The sequence below is a fragment of the Columba livia genome, chromosome 19, assembly GCF_036013475.1.
Source record: "Columba livia isolate bColLiv1 breed racing homer chromosome 19, bColLiv1.pat.W.v2, whole genome shotgun sequence".
NCBI lineage: Eukaryota > Metazoa > Chordata > Aves > Columbiformes > Columbidae > Columba > Columba livia.
Window position 1 is genome coordinate 6,220,975 of NC_088620.1, and position 23,352 is coordinate 6,244,326.

At 46.7% G+C, this 23,352-nt stretch overlaps 1 protein-coding gene across 5 annotated transcripts in view; it reads right to left on the minus strand.

The window, feature by feature from the left end:
- The window catches only part of COL27A1 (collagen type XXVII alpha 1 chain), a 161,093-nt gene that overhangs the window by 119,634 nt on the left and 18,107 nt on the right, over positions 1-23,352 (minus strand). For all 5 annotated transcript variants that reach the window (XR_010467189.1, XM_065035855.1, XM_065035856.1 and 2 more), the window contains 3 exons: positions 19,003-19,073; positions 12,864-14,299; positions 3,185-3,238 (listed from right to left, as the gene is read on the minus strand). Coding sequence is in view for 4 of the 5 variants with exons in the window: in XM_065035855.1 (XP_064891927.1) it covers positions 3,185-3,238; positions 12,864-14,299; positions 19,003-19,073 (1,561 nt within the window). In the remaining variant the exon portion in view is untranslated. The remainder of the gene's footprint in view (positions 1-3,184; positions 3,239-12,863; positions 14,300-19,002; positions 19,074-23,352) is intronic.

Below are 23,352 nucleotides of genomic sequence, written 5' to 3' on the forward strand. Positions count from 1 at the left end.
AAACCTCATTGCTAAAACCATCATTCCCTTCAAGAGGTACCTCAGATCTCACACAGACAATTGCCAAGGCAGGTGGTACATTCATTTGAGGAGAAACGGAGTGGACAGATCTCTTGATTACACCTTAAGTTCTTTAACGAAGACATTGAAGCTGAAAACCAGCCCAGCTGGACACAGAGAGAAACCTTCCTGTGAAGCACACATGATCAATACAGCAATATCTACAGAGGTTTGCAGAGCTCCTCAGGAAGTGTTATTCACCATCATTTCCAGACATCAGAACTGCAACGGTTTTACTTTTTTCCTTTTTCCCTAATACGATAATGAGAAGAAACACCTGGCTTTCGTTTGTTATATTGCTGCCTTCACACTTGCAGAGAGCAGAATGTCAGTGTAGCCTGACTCTGTCTCAGTGGGTCCCTGATGCTGAGCAGAGTAACATTAATTCCACGCTCCTAAAATGGAGATTGGGTTTTAAAAATTCAATAAATGGTCATTTTCAAGAAGACTGCCACTATCCACATTGGGTAGCACTGGGATGCCAAGATGTGTCCTGAACACAATCTCTTTCATGCTTTTACGAAGATTAGCATTTGTTATTGTAAACCAGGTGGCATCGCTTACATGGGAGAGCAACATTCAGACTGCACAGGCACGTCTAGCGATACTTATCTGCTGGAAACAAAGAGGCAGAATCACGGGATCAGCCAGATTTTCTTACAAACTGTCACTGACCACAATCTCACCCTCAAAGCAAAAGCTCATCAGACCTTTGGTTTTACCCTGACCAACACGGAGAGGTGAAAGGGAAATAAAACAGAGACAATATGGAATTCAAAGGAAATACTGCGCTACATCAGCAAAAGAGCTGCTTTATAGACTTCACAGCTACAGAAGGTCACGAGTCAAACGCTGCAACTAGATTTTCAAATGAGCCAAGCAGTTATACAAGCATTAATAATGTAGAAATTATACAAGCTACCACAAGGGCAATTACGTCTCATGCTTTAGGCCACAAACGGCCTTGGTGACAATGACAAAATCCTTCCTTTCCGCTGGCATCAGCACTGTGAAGTTGCGTGCAACCTTCACCTCCCCTCAGGAGCTCCACACGGGGCTGGAGCCTCATGGGAGACCTCGTGGGTTACCCATGGCCGGTGTAAGAACTGAGCAGCTGCCGTGTTTGAGGACCAGGTTAAACTGAGGTAGAACATAACCCCTGCAGTGTTCCACGTTCATTTTTCAATGGCTCATACAACAACAAAAGCAAAAGAAGCAAGAACTCCCCTAAGCCTGTCTTAGTTGCTGGCAGCTCCTCTTCTTTGCAATGAAACCCTCAAACCCCCCAAAAGCCACAAGAAAATAAAATATGAGAAGAAACACGTTCCAAAGTCAAAACAACGTATGCACAGAGTAGTTCTGACTTTGGTGCTCCAGGCCAGACATTTACAGTGTGGCCCTTGTGCCCCCACTCCAAATTAGCACAATCTCTTTGCAGCGGTCTCAGCCAAGCCAGGCTCAGCTGAACTGAGCTCTTCCTAACTGGGAACTCTTTCCTGGGCTGTTTCTCAGCACCTCTGGCAGGGACTGAACTCAGAAATCTTTGTTGCTTATTGTCTTTCAGGGGATCCTCTTAAATATAGGATGAAACATGCTGGGAAATAACACAGAAAGTCACAACGTGGCTTCCACAAAGCTTTTTTTTCTTCAGAAAAACTCAAGTTTTGGTAAGTAGCAGAATTTGGTTGTAGAGCTAGACCTTGGTTATTCACACAGCAAGCAGGGGATGCAGCTGGGGTCTCCAGACATGGAGAATAGTTTGAACAATGCAGGGCTGCAAAAAGTAACACTAAACACCTCTCCCGAGTGATGCGCTGGGGTCAGAACAAACTTGGAGCCTTAATGGGGACTTGCTAAGAACTGCAAACTCCAGGCAATCTACTGATGTGATGGCTGTACTGGTATTTGTGAATAGAAGACACAAGGGCTGTACGACCAGCCATGCTGATATTTCATTAAAGAACCTAACTAATGTGGAATAGATTGTCCTGTCTCTAAAAACTTCCCAGGCTGCAGGTGGACCATGCAGTTTGGTTTTTAGTGTTGTAGAATGGAGGTGCGTTTATCTTTGCTGGTTACTGCAAGATCTCACAGGACTGTAACAAACGTCCTCAGGGAATGCATAGCCTGCTAGCTCTTAGCCTCTTGGTTGTTCTTTAAAGACATTACATGAGGTTTTTTGGCCAAGTATGTGTGAGGAAATCTCCTGCTGCTGCCAGGCCAGGATGCTGCCTGGGTCACCGATCCAAATATTCCCTCCTTCCAGCCTCAGACACTTGCATCTTCAGATTCCCAACCCACATCAGTTCAGAGCTCAGGAAATGGGTTCCACAACTGTTCCTTGTGGGACAGTACCTTGCTACCATAAAAGTGGTGCCAGCAGGTAACTCTATCCAGGTCAGGCACATTGCCCAGCTTTGGGAGATGACTTCTGCAGCCAGGCCAATGCAGAAAGCTTTTCTCACAGCTAGCTGCAGCCCTCAGCACCAGATGTTTCCTCAGCATAGCACTCAGCGTTCAAAGATCTGCATCGGAATTTAATGTGAGGAGGAAGAAATTCAGGAATTTGCAATAGATCTAGTACAACAGCTCAGATATTTTGTTCTGGATCCTGGAAAGGAGTCAGAGTGCAGGCACACAAAAGCTCATCCTTGTGCAGGACTGTTTTTGCCAAGAAAGGTTGGACTAGATGATGATCCCTGTGGTCTCTTCCAACCTGGTATTTTATAATCTCACTAGTGAAAGACCTTAAAGAGAACAATCTGGGAAGCTGGGGAGAGTGAAGGACAGAACAAAAAGCAGCCAGAGCTGATATTTAGCACTGGGTTTGCAAGAAGGAATGGATACTGGAAACAAAGCGAGACAGACAGAGCTCCTTCTGATAGCCTTTTGGAAACATGCATCCCCAGCCCTTGCTGATGCCAAACCTTGGCTCAGGGGGCCTGCACATCACCAGTGTGGCCTCTTGAAAACCTTTAACAGGAATGAGAGAAAGGAGGAAGGCCAGAGCTCAACATGGCTCTTGAAGCAATCATTACCCAGCCATAGGAACATAAGTCAGCCCTTGGAACCGCAGGACAAGCAGATGCAAGTACAAATGGAGAGAAGTTTTTAAATCACTTACTCGCGAACCTCTCTTGCCAGGTGGTCCTGGTAACCCCGGCAGACCTGGTGGACCCTAGAAAAACAAAAACAAGTATTAACAATGATTCTACAGCTGGATGGTACTCCTGACAGTGTTTCAAGGAGATCCACAATACAATCATTTGGAGAAGACCTAAGGAGAAAGGCCCGCTATAACACCACAGCCAGAATTACCCTTCAACGACAACATCTGCAGAAGCACATGATTCCACAGAGCAGAGACAGAGCATTCACATCTCTAAGCTGTGGATCACATTCCCCCCATCACAGCTGCATTTAATGCTTCCAGTCCCCTGGCCCCGTGCTGCAGCACAGGGGCAACTCAACTGTCTCTCCTCTTCGGAGTTTCCTGCTATGTGTTCGCAAAGAGCCGAAGTAACGTGTTAGCACCCCGGTGAGGGGACAACAGCGTGGGCTGTAATATACACCAGCTGAGGATGTACAGTTCTTGGTATTGCAGGTTCCTACAGGGGTTGCAACATAATCGCATCCCAGCACCTCATATTTTAAAGCAGTGTGTTGGAAAACATAATAAAATTGGTGTCAATATTGGAAATTCTTAAATGTGGCTCTGTAATATAGGAGAGGTCAACTCGTACATGTCAGAGTAGTGGGGTGTCTTGGAAAGGGGTGAGAACGAAGTGGAGATATCAGGCGCCCAGCTGTGCGCTGATCTGAAACAGGTTAGGAAAAAATACTTCACCAATGAGGTTAGAACTCCTTTGAATTTATTCATTTATTTATTCATTTTTTCAATGGACTGGAGAATTCAGATTTCTGGAGAGCCATTTGCAGCTACTAATAACTCCTCCAAACTTCTTTTTTCCCCAAGCCAAACATGTCTAACAAGAATAACTGTTAATTAGATTGTCTCCCGGAGGATTTACATTCTAGTAGCTTGTTACAAAAGACGAGTTTCCACTGCATCCAGGGGAAGGAGAGATGCAGAGCTGCAGACTGAGGGATGTCTGGGAGGCAGCCTGGGCTCGCCGGCTGCAGGGTGGGCAGGAGGGCAGGTCCTAGAGCCCGGCTCCGTGGGGAAGGTGGGTGCACCGCATAGAGGGGTTGCAGCATGAGCCCCGCTGCCACACTAAGTCCCCACAACTACTTGGTCCCTCCCCACGGGGACATCTCTGAGGGGAGAACTTCTCACTGTCTACAACTAGGAGGCTGGAGTGTGGAGGGGATTGGTTTCTTCTCCCAAGGAACAAGCGATAGGATGAGAGGAAATGGCCTCAAATTGCACCAGGGGAGGTTTAGATTGGATATTAGCAAAAAATTCTTCCCAGAAAGGGTTGTGGGGCATTGGAACAGGCTGCCCAGGACAGTGGTGGAGTCACCATCCCTGGAGGGGTTGAATAGAGGGAGATGAGGTTCTCAGGGACATGGGGCAGTGCCACGGTTGGAGTAATGGTTGGACTCAATGATCTTGATGGTCTTTTCCAACCAAAATGACTCTATGACCCCATATGTGGCATCGCCCCAAGCAGACGCCACTGCAAGGCAGACCCTGCTGCTGCAGCATGGCCAGGCAGAGCTGCTCCAGTTTGCAGCAGGTTACTGGCCCCAAGGAAGAGTGAAAAGTTCATCATCATTTCAGGAGTCACCAAGTGCATGACTTAGCGACAAAAAAAGCCAACCCTGGAGATCCTTACCCTGAATCTCATGCTCAGGATAAGACTTTGAACAGAGAAAACCTGCCTGAACCATACAGGTGACTGATGAATAAATGTTCCTCTAATATTACCAACCCGCCTATACATAAGCAGCAAATTAATTTGTATATAAGAGGTCTTTTAAAAAAGGCACCCAGCCAAGTTTGATACAATAGGAAAAAGTAAGCAAGCCCAGCTAAGGTCTCTCCATTCTATTAATTTGTCAGGACATCAAATGAATCATAACATGCTAATGTTTTTTTTTTGGAATTATGTCTATCTGTAGCTAAGATGACAAGAAAAAGATTGTTTTTAAAGTGTAAGAGCCTACGCAGCATAGAACAGCTAATGCCCCACAGCGAGGCACACAGGGATGGACTTGCAGCCCCATATCACTCGCTGCCACTGCCCGTCCTGGACATCTCCAGTTTCCATGGACTGGGACACTTCATCTGACCCCTCTGCAAGTTGCTTATTGCTGGCGAACACAGTATTACTGGTCCTTGTATTAACAACCCTCATTGATACAGCTGACCCTCATTTTAGCAATACACACAGCATTTTAACCTGCCATTGTGCCAGCTCAGGGCCCCATGCATAATGCAATTATACAGCTGTGCAAATAGACATATGATTGTAGAGTTTTTTTAAGCCTCGTGTGTAATTGTGCTCCAGAAACCAAGCTTATATTAAAAAAATCCCCTTGCCCTTTTAGTTGGGAAGATAACTATCAAAACATGAATCCAATGCAACTGGTACAGCGACAGTTAATAGTTTACCAAAGATTAATTCCAGTCCTTAACCTCTTCTCCATCAAAACCCATCCCCACTTACCCCTAGAAGGAGAAGTAAAAGAGAAGATGCAACCGTCTGCGAATTGCGTTCCCTGCATACCAAAACCGAGGTGACCTTTTCCACCTTCCTGCAAACAGCAGCTGCAATTGTACTTGGCCACTTGAGCAAAAGCCTGCTCCAAAAATGTTTAGAATAAACTGAAGCTAACACAAAAATAAGGAGAGAGTTAATACCTGCACTGGAGCGGGAATACGGAGCTCGGGGAAAGCTGTCTAGCTGGAACAGCACGGGTAGAGCAGTTCATAATTCAGGAGACCCTGTCACTTAGCTTTGGTTTAATTTGCCTTTTAGCTGCTTTTTTTTCCCTCTCCAGAACACGAAGAAAGTGACTGTGGGATGAGTAGCTAAGAGGTGCCAGCACTATGGTAACTGCATAAGACAAGAGTGTGACCACATCTAAGTTAGAGGCAAGGTGGAAGAGGATTGGGGTAGCTAGATGAACACAGGTAATTGGGAAACATGATGTACTGCAAGACCACCTTCTAGCTTCTCACATGATTCCCTGGTAGCTGGATTGGATGGACTGTGCCCTCCTAGCGACTCATTTCTCTTCTGCCCCATACATGTCCCTCTATATCATCCAGCCCAAGCTCACGAGCAAGAGGCCTGCGTCAGACAACAGGCTTTGCCTGGGGAGAGCAACACTGAAATACACACGGAGAAAAACGCACGTCCAGAGAGACAGCCAGAGAAGAATAACACTGGATCAGTGCCCAGCTACTTGCAGATGATGGATGCGGTCCCGCTTAAAACGTAAGGCTCCGAGACGTGGAGAGTAAGAGATGTCTATCAACAAGCCACCACGCAGCAAGCTGCTAAGAGAAATAATCCTGGATAGTCCCTACACTCAGAAACATCCCCCTCACCCCAACGCAGGGGTGCAGGGGGGGGTCAAACTGATCACACAGCGCCTGCACAGACCTTCGCACTGCACCCTTCAGAGCATCCCGGGGAAGCCCATGGGGTTGCGTTCAGAGATGTGGGAAGGTTTCCTCTTCCTGGCAGCTGGAGGAAGATCTCACTTCTCTGCTCCTGCCCTCCCGTCGCAGGGACACCCCCCGAGATCAGGGAAGCCGACAGCCTCCCGCAGCGAGCTACTGTTCCTGGCACTTCAGTTCTTGTCTCTGGCTTCTTGCCTACTCCTTTCTACAAGCTGATGGCGGAGAACACACACCCTGTTATCATCGCACAAAGTAAAATCAGAGATCAAGGAGAAAACATGGCAGGAGCAGATACTCTCTCTTCTCAAGCCAAACAGCTGAATTGTTAACCAGCCCGAACAGTTCTGTGAAGGAGCTAATGGCAGCCACATAAAAGTTTAACCCTTCTCAGTTTCCCACGGTAGCATTACCAATGATGACTGATCCCACCAAATGATTATAGGATTTATTCTAAGCTGCTGCTGAGAAACTTTCTGGCGCAAAGGGGACTTCTTTTCTTAGCTTTTGAGCTTCAAATTGCAAATGGAATATTAAGCTAAGTTGTCTGAAAGGGAAATACATCGGACCCTGAGGACGGGAGAAATCTCAGCATTTCCTCTTGCTCTGAGATGGGCCGGTTCATACCTCTGCCTCCCCACGCTGTTCCTCTGCCGGCAGCAAAGCCATGGGGAGCTGATTGCCTTCAGATCTCAAAACCTGAGCGAGGCTGAACCTGTTGGGACAGGGGCTTCAAGGAAAGCAACATCAGTACAGGAACCGGTGCTGGCGATTTGGGGAATGACTCGCTTCCTTTTGAGTGATTACCGAATCAGACAGCAAAGTATTCCCATGATCATTCCCCATGGACAAGTCCTCGGCCTCATAGCAAATAGCTGAGAATACGCAGAACACAGTTCATATTCCAGTGCACACTGACAGACTGACACATCTATATTTTAGGGTCTTCCCTGTTCCGTACCCTGCACAGGATCAGTGGCACGGGTCTCCTCCATCCCAGGAGTGGCTGTTTCAGAGGTGGGCATCCCGCACCGGGCAAAACCCTGCGAGGGCTGAAGAGAGGAGAGAACATTCTTCTTTCTCAGATGCCAATGCATGTGGTAAAAGCCAACTTAAAAGGAAGTTCAGAAAATGCATCAAAAGCTTCTCCCTCACTTTGGCATCAGGTTCTGAGCAGTGACATTACCCCTGCACACAGAGAACCTGTCTTGTTTTCTTCCTGGAAGAAGACAAGGCATATTTCACATGCAAGGCCACTGGTACTAATTCACCATTTAGCCTTGTATGTCTGGGCAGCACGGTACAGAGGGACTGAGCAGCTACAGGGGCAGCACTAGAATTAAGAATTCCCTGTGCAAGAGAGAGCAGAACAGAAAATCCCACCTTCGAAAGACATGCCAACCTGCTTCATCCCACCATCCTCACCAGGGACTGTGCAGAGAGGGAGAGAGGACCTAAACTAAAACCCAGCTTGCAGTACTGCCTAAAACAAACCTGAAATTTTTTTGGGAAAAAAAATCCAGCACTTTGGTTACTTTCTTCTCCGAGACAGGCTTACCAGATTACATTTGGACACATCTGAGTTTCAACTAGTCTAAAAACAAAAGGCTCTCATAACTCTGGCAGGAACCGAGATGCTGGTGCAAAGCCAGCCTTGTAGTATGATTTCCACAATAGACACAGATGCTTATTCTGGGTCTGTAAAACACCTGCCACAGAAATGACATTGTCCATAACCGGATTCGTAATAGAGTGGCAGCGCAATAACATAATGAAGTATTAGTATTCCAGTGATGAATGCAGGTTTTTTATAGAGACATTTCAGAAACAATCTCTGCATGAGGCACTTTAGACTCTTGAGTAATCTCAGACCCTGGAAGAAAGTCTGGAGGGGTGTGAAGAAATAGAGGGATCCCATACTCTAACACTCACTTTCTGGTTTTGAAGATTTATAAAAATACCTGTATATATTTTTATAATACATCCAATACATCCCTACATCCTTTGCAGCACATTTATCTCAATCATACTTTCAGCTACTGCTTTTCAAAATGAACTTTTCTATGCAAATAGAGCTCTCTGAGGCTTAGTCATTTTCCTGCAAGATTTCCCTTTGGGGATAGTTCTGGTTAAACTGTGATCCAACTGTGTGAGTGAGACTAAAACTTTTCCCATGTATTATACAAAGCGTGTGATTCCGCGCCCCCCCCCCCCCCCTTTTTTTATTAATATGACTCATTCATTAAGAGACATTGAAACACATTGTGTATTTCTTAATTTATCATAGCCTGTCAGCTTGAGTAGCCTTTTCTGGTACAAAGAAGACTGGAAATAGGCACTTCATATTTTATCAGCATTTCCAATCAGCTAGCTCTCCCCAGCCCACAGATCGAACTGGCAAATATCACTCCTTTATGAAAGGAGCTGTGCTCCAAGACAAACTGCCCGTGCAGAAGATGGCAGCTGGAGCAGTCTAGACTGGGATGTGCTCAGAAATACAGCTACCTTTGGAAAATAATGAAAAAAAGGCAGTTTGCCAGAAAAACTCGACATCTCCAGCTGGGCTGTCAGCACCATGGTTGGAACTGGGGGCTCCTGGACACACCGATGGGAACTGGAGGTTTGGGGACACCCCCAGCAGGATAATTCCTTCTTAGATACCTGGGGAGTTGTTTGAAACATCCTCCCTCCTTCCCCGCTCCTCTTGTGTTACTCAGAGCCTCCACAGCCTCTTAGTAAACTCAACCCGCTCCTCTGCACATTGAGTATCACGTAGGGTTTCCCTGCTACAAAAATATCCCTTAGGCACTTAGCAATAATCATTATGGGGCTTTTTGCTTGCAGGGGCCAAAAAGCTATGAATTACAGCCTTATTATACAGGAGAGAAAAGGTCCAACTTGGGGAACACTGTGTACAGCCCAGAGAGACCCCAGGGCTGTGCCAGGGCAAGGGGTTCGCTGCAGCTTTACTGTGTCACACGGGGCAGGCACACGGCAGTGGGGACAGGCAGGGGACAGGGACCCAGCCCCTGCATCTCCCCATCAAACCTGCCGCTGGTACAGACCAGCCAGCAGTATCCTTGGTCCTCCAAGGGATTCAGCGCACCCACGGCATCACAGCCTTGCAAGGGCTTGACTTGCCAGCAACAAAATACCATTTTTCCTGTATTATTTATCTTCTGCGGGTGTCCAGGCTTCTTGCAGGGATGTGCGGGGTCAGGCCGCTCTGCAAGCCGGGCGCAGGCTCGCTTGGCCCTGCGCAGGGATGGGACATCTCGGCGGAGATGCTGCGGGCGGCCGCGGGGATGATTCAGAGGGACCTTTGCCAGCTGCTGAGTCAGTGCTGAGTTCCTGACTTAGCATCATGTTTGGGTGTTCTTTTTGCTATTTCCCCCCCTCCAGAAAGAAATTTAGAGCAGAGATCCCAAATGCTTGTGGTTATTAATGGTTCCCAAGAAATGCTTCCTTTTTAAGAGCATATTATCCTCCCTCCTCTAGCTGCCCAGCAAACCCAACATTCCTGAAGAATTAATGCTCTGCCATGAGTTGCATGTGGGATGCAGCGTCTCCGGTTCCTGTTGCGCAGCACCATGGTGGTCTCTCATGGCAGATTAATTGATGGAGGGTTCTGCCTTTTATTGCCAGGTGAAGAGATCCTTTTAGCCCCTTCCTTGCACTCTTCTAACCTTGCAGACATCTTCCTCAGTTGTGGGGTTAGGGCCCTTCTGCACAGTTAAGATTATACCACAGTTATTTTGGTAGCGTTCACAAAACCAGAATTGCACAGAGACCACAGTGCCTGAGTCATCACTGCCTTGCACCCCAGCTGTCAATCACATCCTGATTTTGGGATGATGAGGGTAAGAGATGGTCCCTCCTCTTAAAAAGGAGAGCTGGACTGCTGGGTGCCCAGAAATCATCACCAAGGTGGCCTGAAGAAACAGAAGCAACTTCCTATAGATACTTAGCCATCTGGTGTAAGAGCCTTCTTGAAGAGACCTTGCATCAGGCAACACAATTAGGAAAACTAATTAATCATCTTATCCTTCCATCCATGTGCCAGACTCTGTGAATGACGTTCCCAGCCCACAACGTGCCCGACCAGGGAACACGCTGGGCTGCGATATCGCCCGGCAGAGCGGGAAGGTCTGTACTGACCTCACCAGAAACGTCTGCCCAACAACACGAGGACGGCGCCAGGTAATTACTCAAGCACGGAGCATTTATCAGCACTTGGTTCTGAAACACGCTCGTCTGGCCATAGGAGTGCTACATTAATTTCTCAACATGTCATCATCCCCATTCTGTTTTTTTCCTCCTTTTTCTCTTCCCACGTCAGACACGGCCGACGAAACATGGTACAGAGATCACCGAGTGAGTCACAGGAGCGATCGAGCAGCCAGCTCCAGCCCAGCCATAACCTTTCCCTCCCAAAGCGCCGACTTTGTTTCCAGCAGACAAAGAGGATAAGGCCAGACAGAGCCTCAAAATGTTCTCCTTTCGCTCGATTCAGGACTCTAGTTGTTCTCAGACGGGATGGAAAAATCCTGCCATCCCTTCCCTCAGCCATCCACAGCCTGAATTTGTTTCTTTGCTGTGATTCACAAGCTCAGAGGGATTTTCCACTCCAGCTCGATAATGAGCCCTTTACATCGCAGGGGAAAACAGGGGCTTGGAGCTTGGTGACCCTCATGGCACTTGCAGGGCAAGAAGGTGGAAAAGGATTTCACTGAGCTCAGAGCAGGAAACCCAGATTCACTCCTTACAGGTAAGTTGTGTTTTAAGAGAAGCTCAAGATTGCTGAATTTCTACGCCTGGAAACACACCTGAAATGACTCTCCACAAAACACAGAAAACTGCCCAAAGATAAAATTGCTGAAGCTCATTCTGTCTGCACAGGGATTTAGCAAAACTTCAAGTACAAAGATGACAACAGGGATGAGCACCTGTAACACCAGGCAGGGGCGCAGGGTTGCACCCCCTAACCAGGGCAGCATCTTCCCCTCTCCCAAAGGTGGGAACCTTCGAATAAAACACCCTCCTCAGCAGCTCCCCACCCAAATTTCATCACCAGACTGTTTGCAATGGAGCAGGCAGGAAATGCAAACCTGGAAGGTGAGCGCCCATTGAGGGCTTATGGAAACACGACATTTCACTTCAGGTGTTACTTGCAACAACCAGCAGCACATCCGCAGGGATAAGCGCTGTTGATTGTGTTCCTTAAGCCAGTCTCAATATTTCCACTGTAAACCCTTCTTTCACTATTTCAAGAAATCAGCTGTAAAAATTTGCTCTAGGCTGGAACTTGGCACCCAAAGACTCTGTCTGAAATAGACTTATTTTACATGTACAGCCCCTCTCACATACACAATATAGCAAACAGCTTGGGTTGGAACACCAAATCCTCCTAAAAGCTGGCCAGTTTAAAGATCCTGTTTGCATTCTTGCATTTGAAAAAAGCAAGTTAGCAGATAATTAGTGTGGTCTGACGGCTTTTAGCATTACAAAATGTGTGTATACTTTTATGATGGCCAAGATATACACCCTGAGAGTGGTTATTGTGTGTGGAATGCAGTAGTTAAATTTATAAAGGAAACTCTTTGTATATTTTAAGATGTGGGCTATGAGAAATAAAAAAACCCCAAAAAACGTATACCATAAAAACAGGAGTTTGTTTAAAAAAATAAATCCTGAAGCAACCTCTGTACTTGTATTTGCTGAAACAGGGCATTTCTCTGCAAATGTGAATTTCAGGTACAGAACAAACTCATAACCAGGGTTAAGAAGTAGTTGATTTGTGGTACATTTTTGAGGTACCTGGGTTTTCTTTGGGAGGTGACCAGCAGTTCTGCCCTCTTGGCCCTGAGAAAAATCGAGGGCATGGAACAGTGTCCCAACCTGGCCATCAAAATTGTAACCAGCTACTTGTAGGAAGAAAGGTAAGATTTTCTTCCCCCCTCTTTTCTTAAATCCACCATTAAGCAGCAACTTTAATCATAAACTTTTAAGGGGCAGCCACCATCACAGACCACTCAAGCTTACACTGAGATAGATGCTAAAATTGCAATTGTAAGAAACGTAGTAGTGCTTGGCTGCTATTTTGAGCTGTCACACTCCACTGAGCTTTATGGAAACCCTTGTAGGTCATGGTCTGCCAACCACTCTGCTGATCTGTGACCGGGAATAACCAGCGTTAAGAGCCTGAGCTTACCTGAGGTCCTCTCTCTCCTTTCACTCCTGGATATCCCAGTAAAAGTGGAAACGGAGTGGGTCCGAGGGGGTCAAAGATCTGATAGCCATCGGTGGCAGCTGGGGTCGTGAGGTTGAAGACTGGTGCCCTGGCTCTGGAGACAGGACGGGCAGACCCCAGGGCCGGTTTGGTGAACACCAGAGGGATGTCACTGGGATTCACCTTCCTGGTGGGGGACAGCACATGCTTCTTTGGAATGGGCCCAATGCTTGGGTTCAGCGGGGTTTGCTTTAAGGTGACCAAGTGGATGCTGCTGGTTGTGTTATCAGTCATCCTCCTCATTGGCTTTACAGTACTGGCTGCTTCAGAGGGCTCAATGGTGGGTTTTTGGTTGATCTTCTTTTTGGTCTCTTGCTTGGACCCCTTCCTGCTGGCCGTGGCAGGGCTCTGGCTTGTTGGTGGGGGCTTTTTGGCAGTGGGAAGAGGAGTTTTCATCGTGCTGGAAGTGGGCCGAGACACCCTGAGGGTCGTCACCGTCCCCCGAGGGAGCGGACGGGTGGGCAGCTGTGTTTCAGTACTCAATGAAACGGGAGATGGGGCCACTGTGACCTTTGTGGGTTTGGTTGTCAGTCTTGGAAGTGATGGTGGGGATGATACCAATGCAATGGTTGACGTACCTGAACCACGAATCTTGAGGGGTGCAGTGACCCTGGCGAGCTCCAAGGATGGGGCTACAGCCGTCAGGTTTTTCAGACCCTGCAATGAGAGTTCCATATGCTGGGGAGTACTGGGGGAGGCACTGGGATCCCTGGGCAGGATGGGGAGGAGGGGAGGAAGGTTTGGCCGGTAGGTATCTGCTTGCCTGCACTGTTTTTTTAGGTATTTACAGTAATGATGAGCTGCCTTGGCGGAAGGATAAATATCAAACTGGCAGATGGCTCCTTCGAACTGCACAGAGTGCTGGTTCATCTTCCCAAAGAGGAAAGATCCATGTGGATCCAACACCTCGTTCTTTTTAAAATGCAAATCCGCATGTACTCTGCGCTTCCCACAAGAAGTAAATAAAGTGACTGTCTGGCCACGGATATCGATAGCCACATTGTGCCACTGGCCATCGTGGACATTGTAATCAAAATATACAGAGCGCTTGTGGCCCACGTACACTATGATCTTCCCCGGCACAAACTGGACCCCCAGCTGTAGTTTTCTCTTTTTGCTCTTGATGGCAAAGAGAAAAGCGTTGTTGATGCGGTGGGAGCAGAGGCTCAGCACCAGGAGCAGGTCGGTGCTGGAGCCTGTGGGGAGGATGGTGCTGAGCGGTGCTTCGACACGTGCTCGCTGAGTGACGATGACCCCTGATTTGAAAGGAATGACTCCTTGAGGAACTGTCCGTGATGAGGACCACCCGCTCGATGGCCTTTTCCCTGACAGGCCCAGTCTTTGAAGAACATCCACATCTGAAAGGGAAATGCAAAGAAACTGTGAGATGTTGAGCAACCCAAAGGCTGGGTGAGCTATGGGAGGGTCAAACCAGTCCATGCAAAAGTGCAACAGGTTACAGGAAACCCCAACCATCTTCTCACACATATATGTTCAAATAATCAGAATGATGAGCACATGCAGCTCTTCTGCATGCAGCATGAGGAGCAAATACATGCTCAACTTGGTCATCAACAACTGCCAAAATGCGTCAGCTCTGTGGTGCATGTGGCTGAGTGTCCTGTCCCACCAGGAACCAGCTCCAGATGTTCTCGAGGGAGCTGACCTCACTACAAGGAAATTTCCCACTGAGTACCGACAGGCCACTTCCCTGGGATTTAATTCTGAGTACTGACCACACAGCTGGAAAGGAATTTGAACAACAGACTGAGCTGGGATTGCCAAATTTTATATCCCCAGAAGGCAAGGATCAGAACTTTCAAAGGGAGGAAAAGCCTTGTATCTCTCTCTCTCCAAATTAGTAAGAAGCAGCTTTTGATCTTTGAGACTTTGGAAAGTTTACGGAAGTGAAGGTGCCTCCCAGCACCAAAAAAAATTGCACCCAGGTTTCACAGAACCACTTTAGGTTCTCAGCAGCGATGGGTTTTTTCCCTCAGTGGATCATCTTACAGCCTCAAATTATTTTAATAAGTTGTAGGAACCAGACTTGGTTTGTGAAGAGCTGAGAAATTAATTATGGCTGCCACTGAGCAACAGGGGTAGGACTCCCCCACATTTGTCACTTAGGAGCCTTGTGGCAGGACAAGGAGGACTGATGTCCACAGACACCTATCTTGCTCCACCAGCTCCAGGAGAAGTCTGCAATGGACAGACACACAGGATCCTCTGGTTTCTGGCCCCAAGGTCTAACAGGAGTCACACAGCTCAGAGTCCAAGGCAGATTATCAGGCAAGAGCAAGACAAACTGGAGCCAGCTGGCAGCAATCTCAGCTCAACTGCTTAACTGGGGAAGATGCTGAAGTCTATGAGAGAAGAGCTGCAAAGGTAAATGTGCCCAGACCTGAAAAAGGGGCTCATATGCCCAAAAGCTTGTTCTCCTTTTCCAGCTCAAAATTTGGTCTAATAAAAGATGTTAGCTACATGGTATAGACAGATAAAGGTAAGGCTGTAAAGATCACCGTGACATTACCACTGTCAAAAATGAGCCAGGATAACTGTATTTCCTTCCCTCTTCCCTGCCCAAATTCAATCTCTGTAATTTGATGACCAGCTAATTCTCATATTTAAGTGCTTTTTAGGCAAACTAGTCTGGCCTGTATAATCCAAATGCTGATCTCGCAAGGTAAGAATTTAACAATCAGAAACGCGACAGGGCCAATCGTGGCTGCACGTCAGCTCACATCACGGGAGTGCAGCTTTCCTAGACCATAAGGAAAAGTAAATCAAAGGTTGTCCAAATTAAAAATGAGCTGCTTCTCTGAAGGGGTCTTGGAATTAGTCTTCTTTCACCCATACCTATTAAATATTGTGCACAATACCCAATATTTGGAGACCTGGCACTTAAATGAGGTCCTCAGTGTTGGCCAGAAGGGTTGTAGACCCAGGCCAGTCTGAACCCCGTAATGGCGCTGGCCAGGAAGGGAGGAGGATAACGAGAAAACCTCTGTTCCTTGACTTTGGCAAGTCAATCAATATTTACTTTGTCTGAGCTCAGCTTTATTCCCACCTCCCTTTTTTAAGGCTGCTTACCTCATTTTCTAGCAGAGACTACCCTGGAGAAGATATGAAAGGGGATGGAAGTTCTCTATGCAGAGGGGATAATTTACTGCACGGCCCGTGCAAACATAAATAATGTTTTTTCTCCCACACTAAATAATCCTTGGTCCCCCACCATTTTTTTTTCTGCCATATAGCCCAGTGGGGCTGTCCCTCAGCATAGCAAGGGTAGAACCTTCCCCTCTCGGCACTGAATAGAGGACTTACAGCAGCATCTTCACACTGGATAATCTCCAGAGCCCAAAGCCTGGCTCTAATGAAGTCAAATAGGACCCTTGCCACAGACTTCAAAGGAATTAACCTAAAGAAAATAAATTTACCACTTAAAACTAGGAGCTACACTCCAGCATCCAATTTCTACATGTATTTTAAGTTCTCCCAGAGACAGGCAGTGGCGTGTCTCTACCAGGCAGCCACACTTTAAACTCCAGGAGCTATTCATTCGGTAGCTGCTCTGCAAAGACATAATGATGTTTCCCTGCTCAGAGGATGCTGCTGCTGTTTGCAAGACCAATCCAAGTGCCTTGTTAGCAACTGCATCCAACAGTCCTTAAGAAAAAGGGGAAAAGAAGCAAAACCAAACCACTCCTTTCCCTCTAAACCCACTAAGGTAGAGCCAAGTTCTAGATGCCTATGCAAAACCTGATTAAAACAGGCCTCATGCAGGACACGTAGGTGGATTTTCCAGCAGCAGGTCCAGGCACAGAGCTCAGGACTCCAGTGCACCCAGCCCGTCTGCTGCTCCATCCCATGCTGACCGCCCTGGGCTGGTGGGGCACATCCCCCAGGACGACGGGGTGTCATCAACTCACATAAAACACAAGGTAGTTTTGGCTTCCTTAAGTAGCTCCAAGTTTAGCAAAACATTCTTTTTCCCCTTCAAATTTTTTCCTCTGTAGATTCTTTTTCCATCAAAACACATTATTTAAAAAGCCATTTGCTTAGAGCTGCCTGGTCCCAGGTGCCTTGAAGCTGGTTGCAACTTTCCCGTAACAACATTTGAGCAACTGGGAAAAAACTTTGAGATGCACAGAGATTCTTGAACAATTACACGATCATCTCTGAAAGAGCAGATTACGTGTTTTATTGCTCTCCTTCCCATCTCTTTCTTTCCCTCCCCGCTCCCCCATGAAAAAAATCTTTGTAAGAAAAAGAAGCCAAAAGGCAGGACAGAAATAACTTGCAACTTCCTAGATTCCAGCAGCCGAGATGCGATGCCCACAGCTAAAGTTGGGTTGAATAAACGCTACGTTTCCAAAAGTCACTGCCCAGACCTTTAGTCAGCCCACGTCAGATGAACTCACCAACCTCATGATCTTTTGGATTTGTAACACTTAAGGAAAAAAACATCCCTGATTTTCCAGTGTGCAGGAAGACCCCTAAGCCTTACAGTAATAACCACAGGGTTTTCAAAAGCCCACAGCACTGGCTTGGTTTCATCGTCATGCAGCTCCAAGAACAAGCTCTTATTGCTTTTGTAAGTCTCATGTTTGAAAATCCTGAGCGATAATACAGTCTCAAGTCACCAACGTTTCCTTTGCTTCCCTGGAAGATTGTACTTTCTGGTACCCAAAAGAGCCCATCTCTGATTGTGGGGAAACCAAGCACAGAGAAAGTATCTCAGAAGGGTGTTACCTACCACACTGAGTTAATGCACTGAGAGCAAAGTGAACGAGTTCCTTTTAGACTGATGGCAACAAAAGACATGGCATCATCCCATAAGTATCATGGGAGTAAAATGATGGATAGAGATGAATCTAAACAGCATATTAAAATCTACTTGAAAAAAAAAAGAGACGCCAAGACACGGTATTTGTTCTGCCTCTTTATGAGCTGACATAAAACTTGCTCTGAAAACTGCTTGACTAAGTGATTCAGCCAGATGTTCACCTCTTTGCATTGAAGCAGAATTTGGAAAATATTACATTTTTCAAAATTGCTGATGGCAGGGATGTATTTATTTTTTTTTCCCCCTGTAAAAAGCGCTCCATGGGCTGCCTTACAGCTGAGCAGCCACCGGCTTTCTATTTGTCCTTCATGTTTTGGAGACTAAGAGCAGAGCCCTGGAGCCTGCGAGTCCACTTATTGTTGTGTACAGATTGCGAAGGAAGCCGTTGAGTTCCAGCTTATGCCTGTGTAAAGCATCCATGTGGAAGAGGTGTTGCTATTCTAAGAGGAGATGGCTCCTTTACAAACAGATGTTGCAGACTATGTTGCAGATGTTGCTCCCACTATCAACTGTAAAAGGCAAATTTGTTTTTATTTTTGTTGACTCTGGAGCTTTCTATCTCCCCTCTTGAGGGGTCATTGATTAGTTTGCCCTGACCCCAGCAGCACTGGGGAGGGGATGCAAAGACCAGGCAAAGGTGTATGATCATTCCCCTATAGAATACTTACCCTATAGCACAAGGACTGAGCCAGACATACACATTCTACTATCAGCCACCCCCTGTGGTATTTTTCTCCCTTAAATTTGCTTTAATTTTAGCACACACATCACTTCTGTATGCACAACACACTACATGCCTGCACAGGCATGATCGGGTTGCATTCTAGTCAAGGAAAATCCCGTCTGCCAGAGACACTTAATTCCTTAATGCCCCAGCCTCAAGGGACACTTTCTAGTTGTGTACCAGGCACGTGCAGGGAGATGCCAGTGACATTTTAGACATGCCAAAGTGCTTCATCGCCACCAGTTCCACCAGACAAACAGGCACTTCTGAAAGTCCTGTGGGGCATGAAATCACCTGTAAAAAACTGGTTCCTTTGCCAGCTGTTAACTACATTGCCTGTATCAGGAATACTGCAACGATCAGCAATAAATGCATTTAATTGTGTGCACTAGGCTCAGATGTTATTAAGTCACAGCCCTAAAGTGATACCAAAGCACTTGGCTTTTACTTTGGTTGAAAGAGGAGAGGGGGAAAGAAAAAGTTTAATTTACCTTCAGAATTTCCCTGTGTGAATCCCAGGAACCAGGTAAAACATAATACAGTCCAGAGAAAGCAGAGTCCCCTAAAATTGGAAAAGAAGAAATAATAATGAATTTTTATAACATTAGTAACAGAAACTAGACCCCTTGTGTTGAGGGTCTTGATTACAGGTGCCCACGTGTCTCTGGGAAATGGAGAACAGGCGCTCGGCACAACAGCACTTGATCCGACTGAAGTTTATTTTTGCTACTTTAAAGTAATGTAAAGCCCACAGAATCCAGTGGAAGGTTTTCCCACTGGCATTAGGGGCTGTTGATCCAGCCTTGAGCAAGGACCAGAGCAGTGTTTTGAGATGCAGGGTCATCCCTGCCAGGTCAGCCGTCCCTTCGCTCCTGCTGCTCTTTGGCACTTGTCCAGGACAGAACATCAGAAGTGCAAGCGCATGGAGAAATAATTCAAAATCTGAAGGTCAAAAGACACACCAGGAGTGCATGTCTGTGAGGACACAGGTAGAAAACGGGCTGACATATGGCGACATGTCATCCGCACCTCAGTAAAAAAAAAAAAAATTGAGTCCTATTGCTTTACTACATGCTTAAAAACATTCTAAACATACCAAGTCCTACATGGATCTATTCCTCTTTTTACACCTAGATGCAAAGATGAGGGGCAGCTTCTAACCACTCAGCACCCTACGCTCTTGCCACTAATGACTTTCTCGTTAGCTTGGTATGGCAGGAAATTCTAGAAGGTGTGAGAGCTGCAGCCTCCCAAGCGCAGGCGCTCACAGACCCTTTCACACCTGAGAACTGGGCAAACCTTTCAGTTTTAGCTAAACTTTAAGCCTTGAAGTGCCATTGAAAACAGCAGCAGAGAGGAAAACTTTGACCAGAAAGGTAGCTGAAGCCCCCTCTTCCCCCATCAGCTTCCTCGATTTATAGCCAAAGAACAAACATAGGAAACTCCTTGGTTAAGCTCACTTAAAAGTGTCAGTGGAAAGTCTGAAGATTGAGTTCCCTCATCTTCTAGAGTTTATATTTAATGGCTTGATCAGCAAGGGCTGCTGGAGGAACAGAGGTAAAAAATGTAAGCTACAGAAGTCCCCGGGCAGAAGAAAGTGGTGTGGGACATCCCGGGGTTGTTCGTGGTCGCAGCCGCAGCAGCGCGAACGCCGGGACCCGCAGAGCGCTGCCAAAGCGCAGCTTGCTCCTCTCTTCACATCTGGCAAGGACAAAGCGTTCATCAAATGGGATTAGAGACCACTCTTCTCCTGCCATCAAGTCTGAGCTTCAGTGCAAGAAAACACCCTCTGAGACAACGGATTAATCACCCTGGGCCAGGTCCTCATCTAGTGCGAGAGATCCTTTCCCACAGCTAAAATGAAACCACAGTGATTTACACATCAGTGGGGAAGCCTGGCCCTGAATGTAAAACTCCATGCAGGAATCCAGCCACTAACTAATATTTTAAGTCTTGAAGGGACAAAATACTGGAGCGGCCCCTCATTGGCTGGGAAACAAATGAGATGGACCACATCATTCTGTGCTGTTTCCATTACCCTGACACTGGGCTGCACATTTCAGGAGCTCTGGGGCTGCTTTAGTTTATTCACGAAGGAACAACAGCTTGGAAGAGCCAAATCACGCTATTCTTTCGCCATGTCCTATAGCCAGACATATGCTAACCAGGAAACCCTCACTACGCTCTCCAAGCTGGGGAGACCTGGTTGTCTTCTGCCCATTTCATCCACGGGACACAGCTCTTGGGCTGAGGACATGGCTGAGTTCAAGGAGAGCTGTTGTCCCAGCTCATTCAGGGGAGGTAGGAAGGGAAGGAGAATAGGATGATTCTTCATGGCTGCCTCTAGCATAAGTCTTTCTATGACAATAGAAAGCAATAGAACAATGGTAACAATTTTAAACTAAAGGAGGGGAGATTCAGGCTGGACATGAGGAAGAAATTTTTCACACTGAGGGTGGTGACACCTGTCCCAGGTCGCCCAGAGAGGTGGTAGATGAACCATCCCTGGAGACATCCCAGGCCAGGCTGGACGGGGCTCTGAGCAACCTGAGCTGGTGAAGATGTCCCTGCAGGGGATGGACTGGACGAGCTTTGAAGGTCCCTTCAACCCAAACCAGTCTATGATTCTATGACTTACAAGGCCAAAATGCCCTTTACAGGAAGACCTGCATTTCTGTGCTCACCTCCAAAGGAACAATGAAGTTATGGACACGATTCCACACGAGCATGGAGCCAAGACCTTGCAGGGTATCAGCAGCTGGGCTTGACTGCCCAATGAGAGCATAGGAAGACGAGGAGAAGGGGGTGAGCCCAAGCATTCAGAACACCTTTTCTCTGGCGAGGATCAAACACTGTGCACACAACACACCTCCTGAAGTCCCACTCCTTCTTTGCAGGGGTGCAGGAATATCTTCACGACCCAAAAGTGATTCCAAAAACCCCATTGACCATTGGAGTTTGAGGAACAAGCTTAGGGGAAAATCCAGCACGTAATTTCATTCCAGTGACACCGACGGGGCTATAAAGGAGACGAATGCGCAGCGTGGGATCCAGCTGGCCTCAGCCCGGCTCCTGGACCCCTCACACAGCCAATACTGTAAGAGTTGAGAGCAGGGACAAGCGCCAAACGCTGAAGAAAAACACTTTGGCAAAATTTACCAACTTAATGGAAAAAGCAAAAGCAGCTTCCAAATGGCAGACCTGTGACTGATGGGGTTGTTAATTATTGCAGGATTTTATAATGCAGGCTCTTTTTCCGTTACAACTCCGCAGCGACAGGATTGCATAAGCAGCTTGAGTAGCAATAGTAAAGGAAGATTTTTCTCCTTATATAGAGCTATCTAGCCCACCTTGCCTTTATCACAGCTTCTTCCCACAAACAGGGATTTCTACAAAGACTCTATCAAGAGTTACCCACTAAAGGCACTTATTTATTCTATTGCATAGGCCCTGTGCACACCAGAATGAGGATTCCACTGCTGTAGTCGCTAGGCAGAGAAATGCCCCTAAATACCTATGATGTAAGCTCATGTGGACCCTAAAAGTTTCCCAGTGCAGACAAACTCCCTTTACAGCAAACTGAAGCTACTGACTACAACTTAGATTTTGCTTTGCTACTTTTTGTAGACTCCTATGATCGCTCCATGAGAACCAGTGTCAAAAAGCGCAAGGCAAAAGACAACAGAGAAGGACAGATCAGCAACACCACTTCTCAGCCTTCATAGTGCTTTAGCATCTTCCTGGTGAGGACCACGCGCATGTGAGTAGCGGCCAAGAATAACCATCCTGAGGAGCTGCTTCAAAAAGCAATGAGAAGGTTGAGGCACCACTTCTGCTGAGGCTTCAGGACAGGCGGGATGTCCCTGTGTGGTCGTGGTAGCATGTACCTATCTGGAGACCTGATGAAGTCACGACTGCTAATTAGCACACAATTACAGAGCAGTGCCCTGGGCTTCCAGCTCATTGCCATCCCCTTACTGAGCCCTGAATGATCTGAATGCTGAAAGCTGCAGGTTGTGACTTGCAGGATGAGTTATCACCTCCCCAGGTGGCTTGTGAACAGTGTGTCCCGCTGCTGGCCCTGGTAAAGTCACACCCAGGGTGGCAACCTCAAGTGCAAAATGAGGGAAATATCCTGTTGAACATCTCAGTTCTTACCTGACAACCACTGGAATAAAGCACTATACTGACCCAAGGACACTAGTGAGACAACAGCCACACTTGGTCAGGAATTACCCTCAAAAAAGCGCAAGTTTGAGAAAGCTGAGGCACTCTGTAAAATAGCAGTGATCAGTTCACTCACCACTTCACAATTTCTAGAACTGTTGGAACAATTTAAGTTTTTTTTAAAATTAAAGGATTTGCCCCTGCCTTAGAAAAATAGAAGTCCAAATGATTTTTACATCTCGTTTGCTTAGATAATGGGTTGAAACTGGAGAAAATGTTACTAGGGCCCAAAGCAGCATTCAATTTTTCATTTTGTTTTCTCCCTCATTTACAGTTGGGAAATCGCAAACATTCTTGCAGGGTGGAAAAATGATTCCCCCCTACTCGACTCCATTCAGGTGCATTTTTTTTTTCTATCCAAAAGACCAGAAAGCCAGCTGGATGCTGAAAATTGCTTTTCAAGAAAGGCAAATCTACATTTCTAGCTGTAGATCAGACAATGTATCTTAAAAGGAGAAAATGCCTATGTTGCTAAAGATCCTTTGCACATGGCTGGAGGTGACACTTTATAAGACTCCCAGGCAGTTTTGATAGCCAACAGGAAACAGAAAATCACAACCTACATATCAAGGCTTTAAATTGCACCACAGCATCAATTCCAGTCCCAGCTTTTT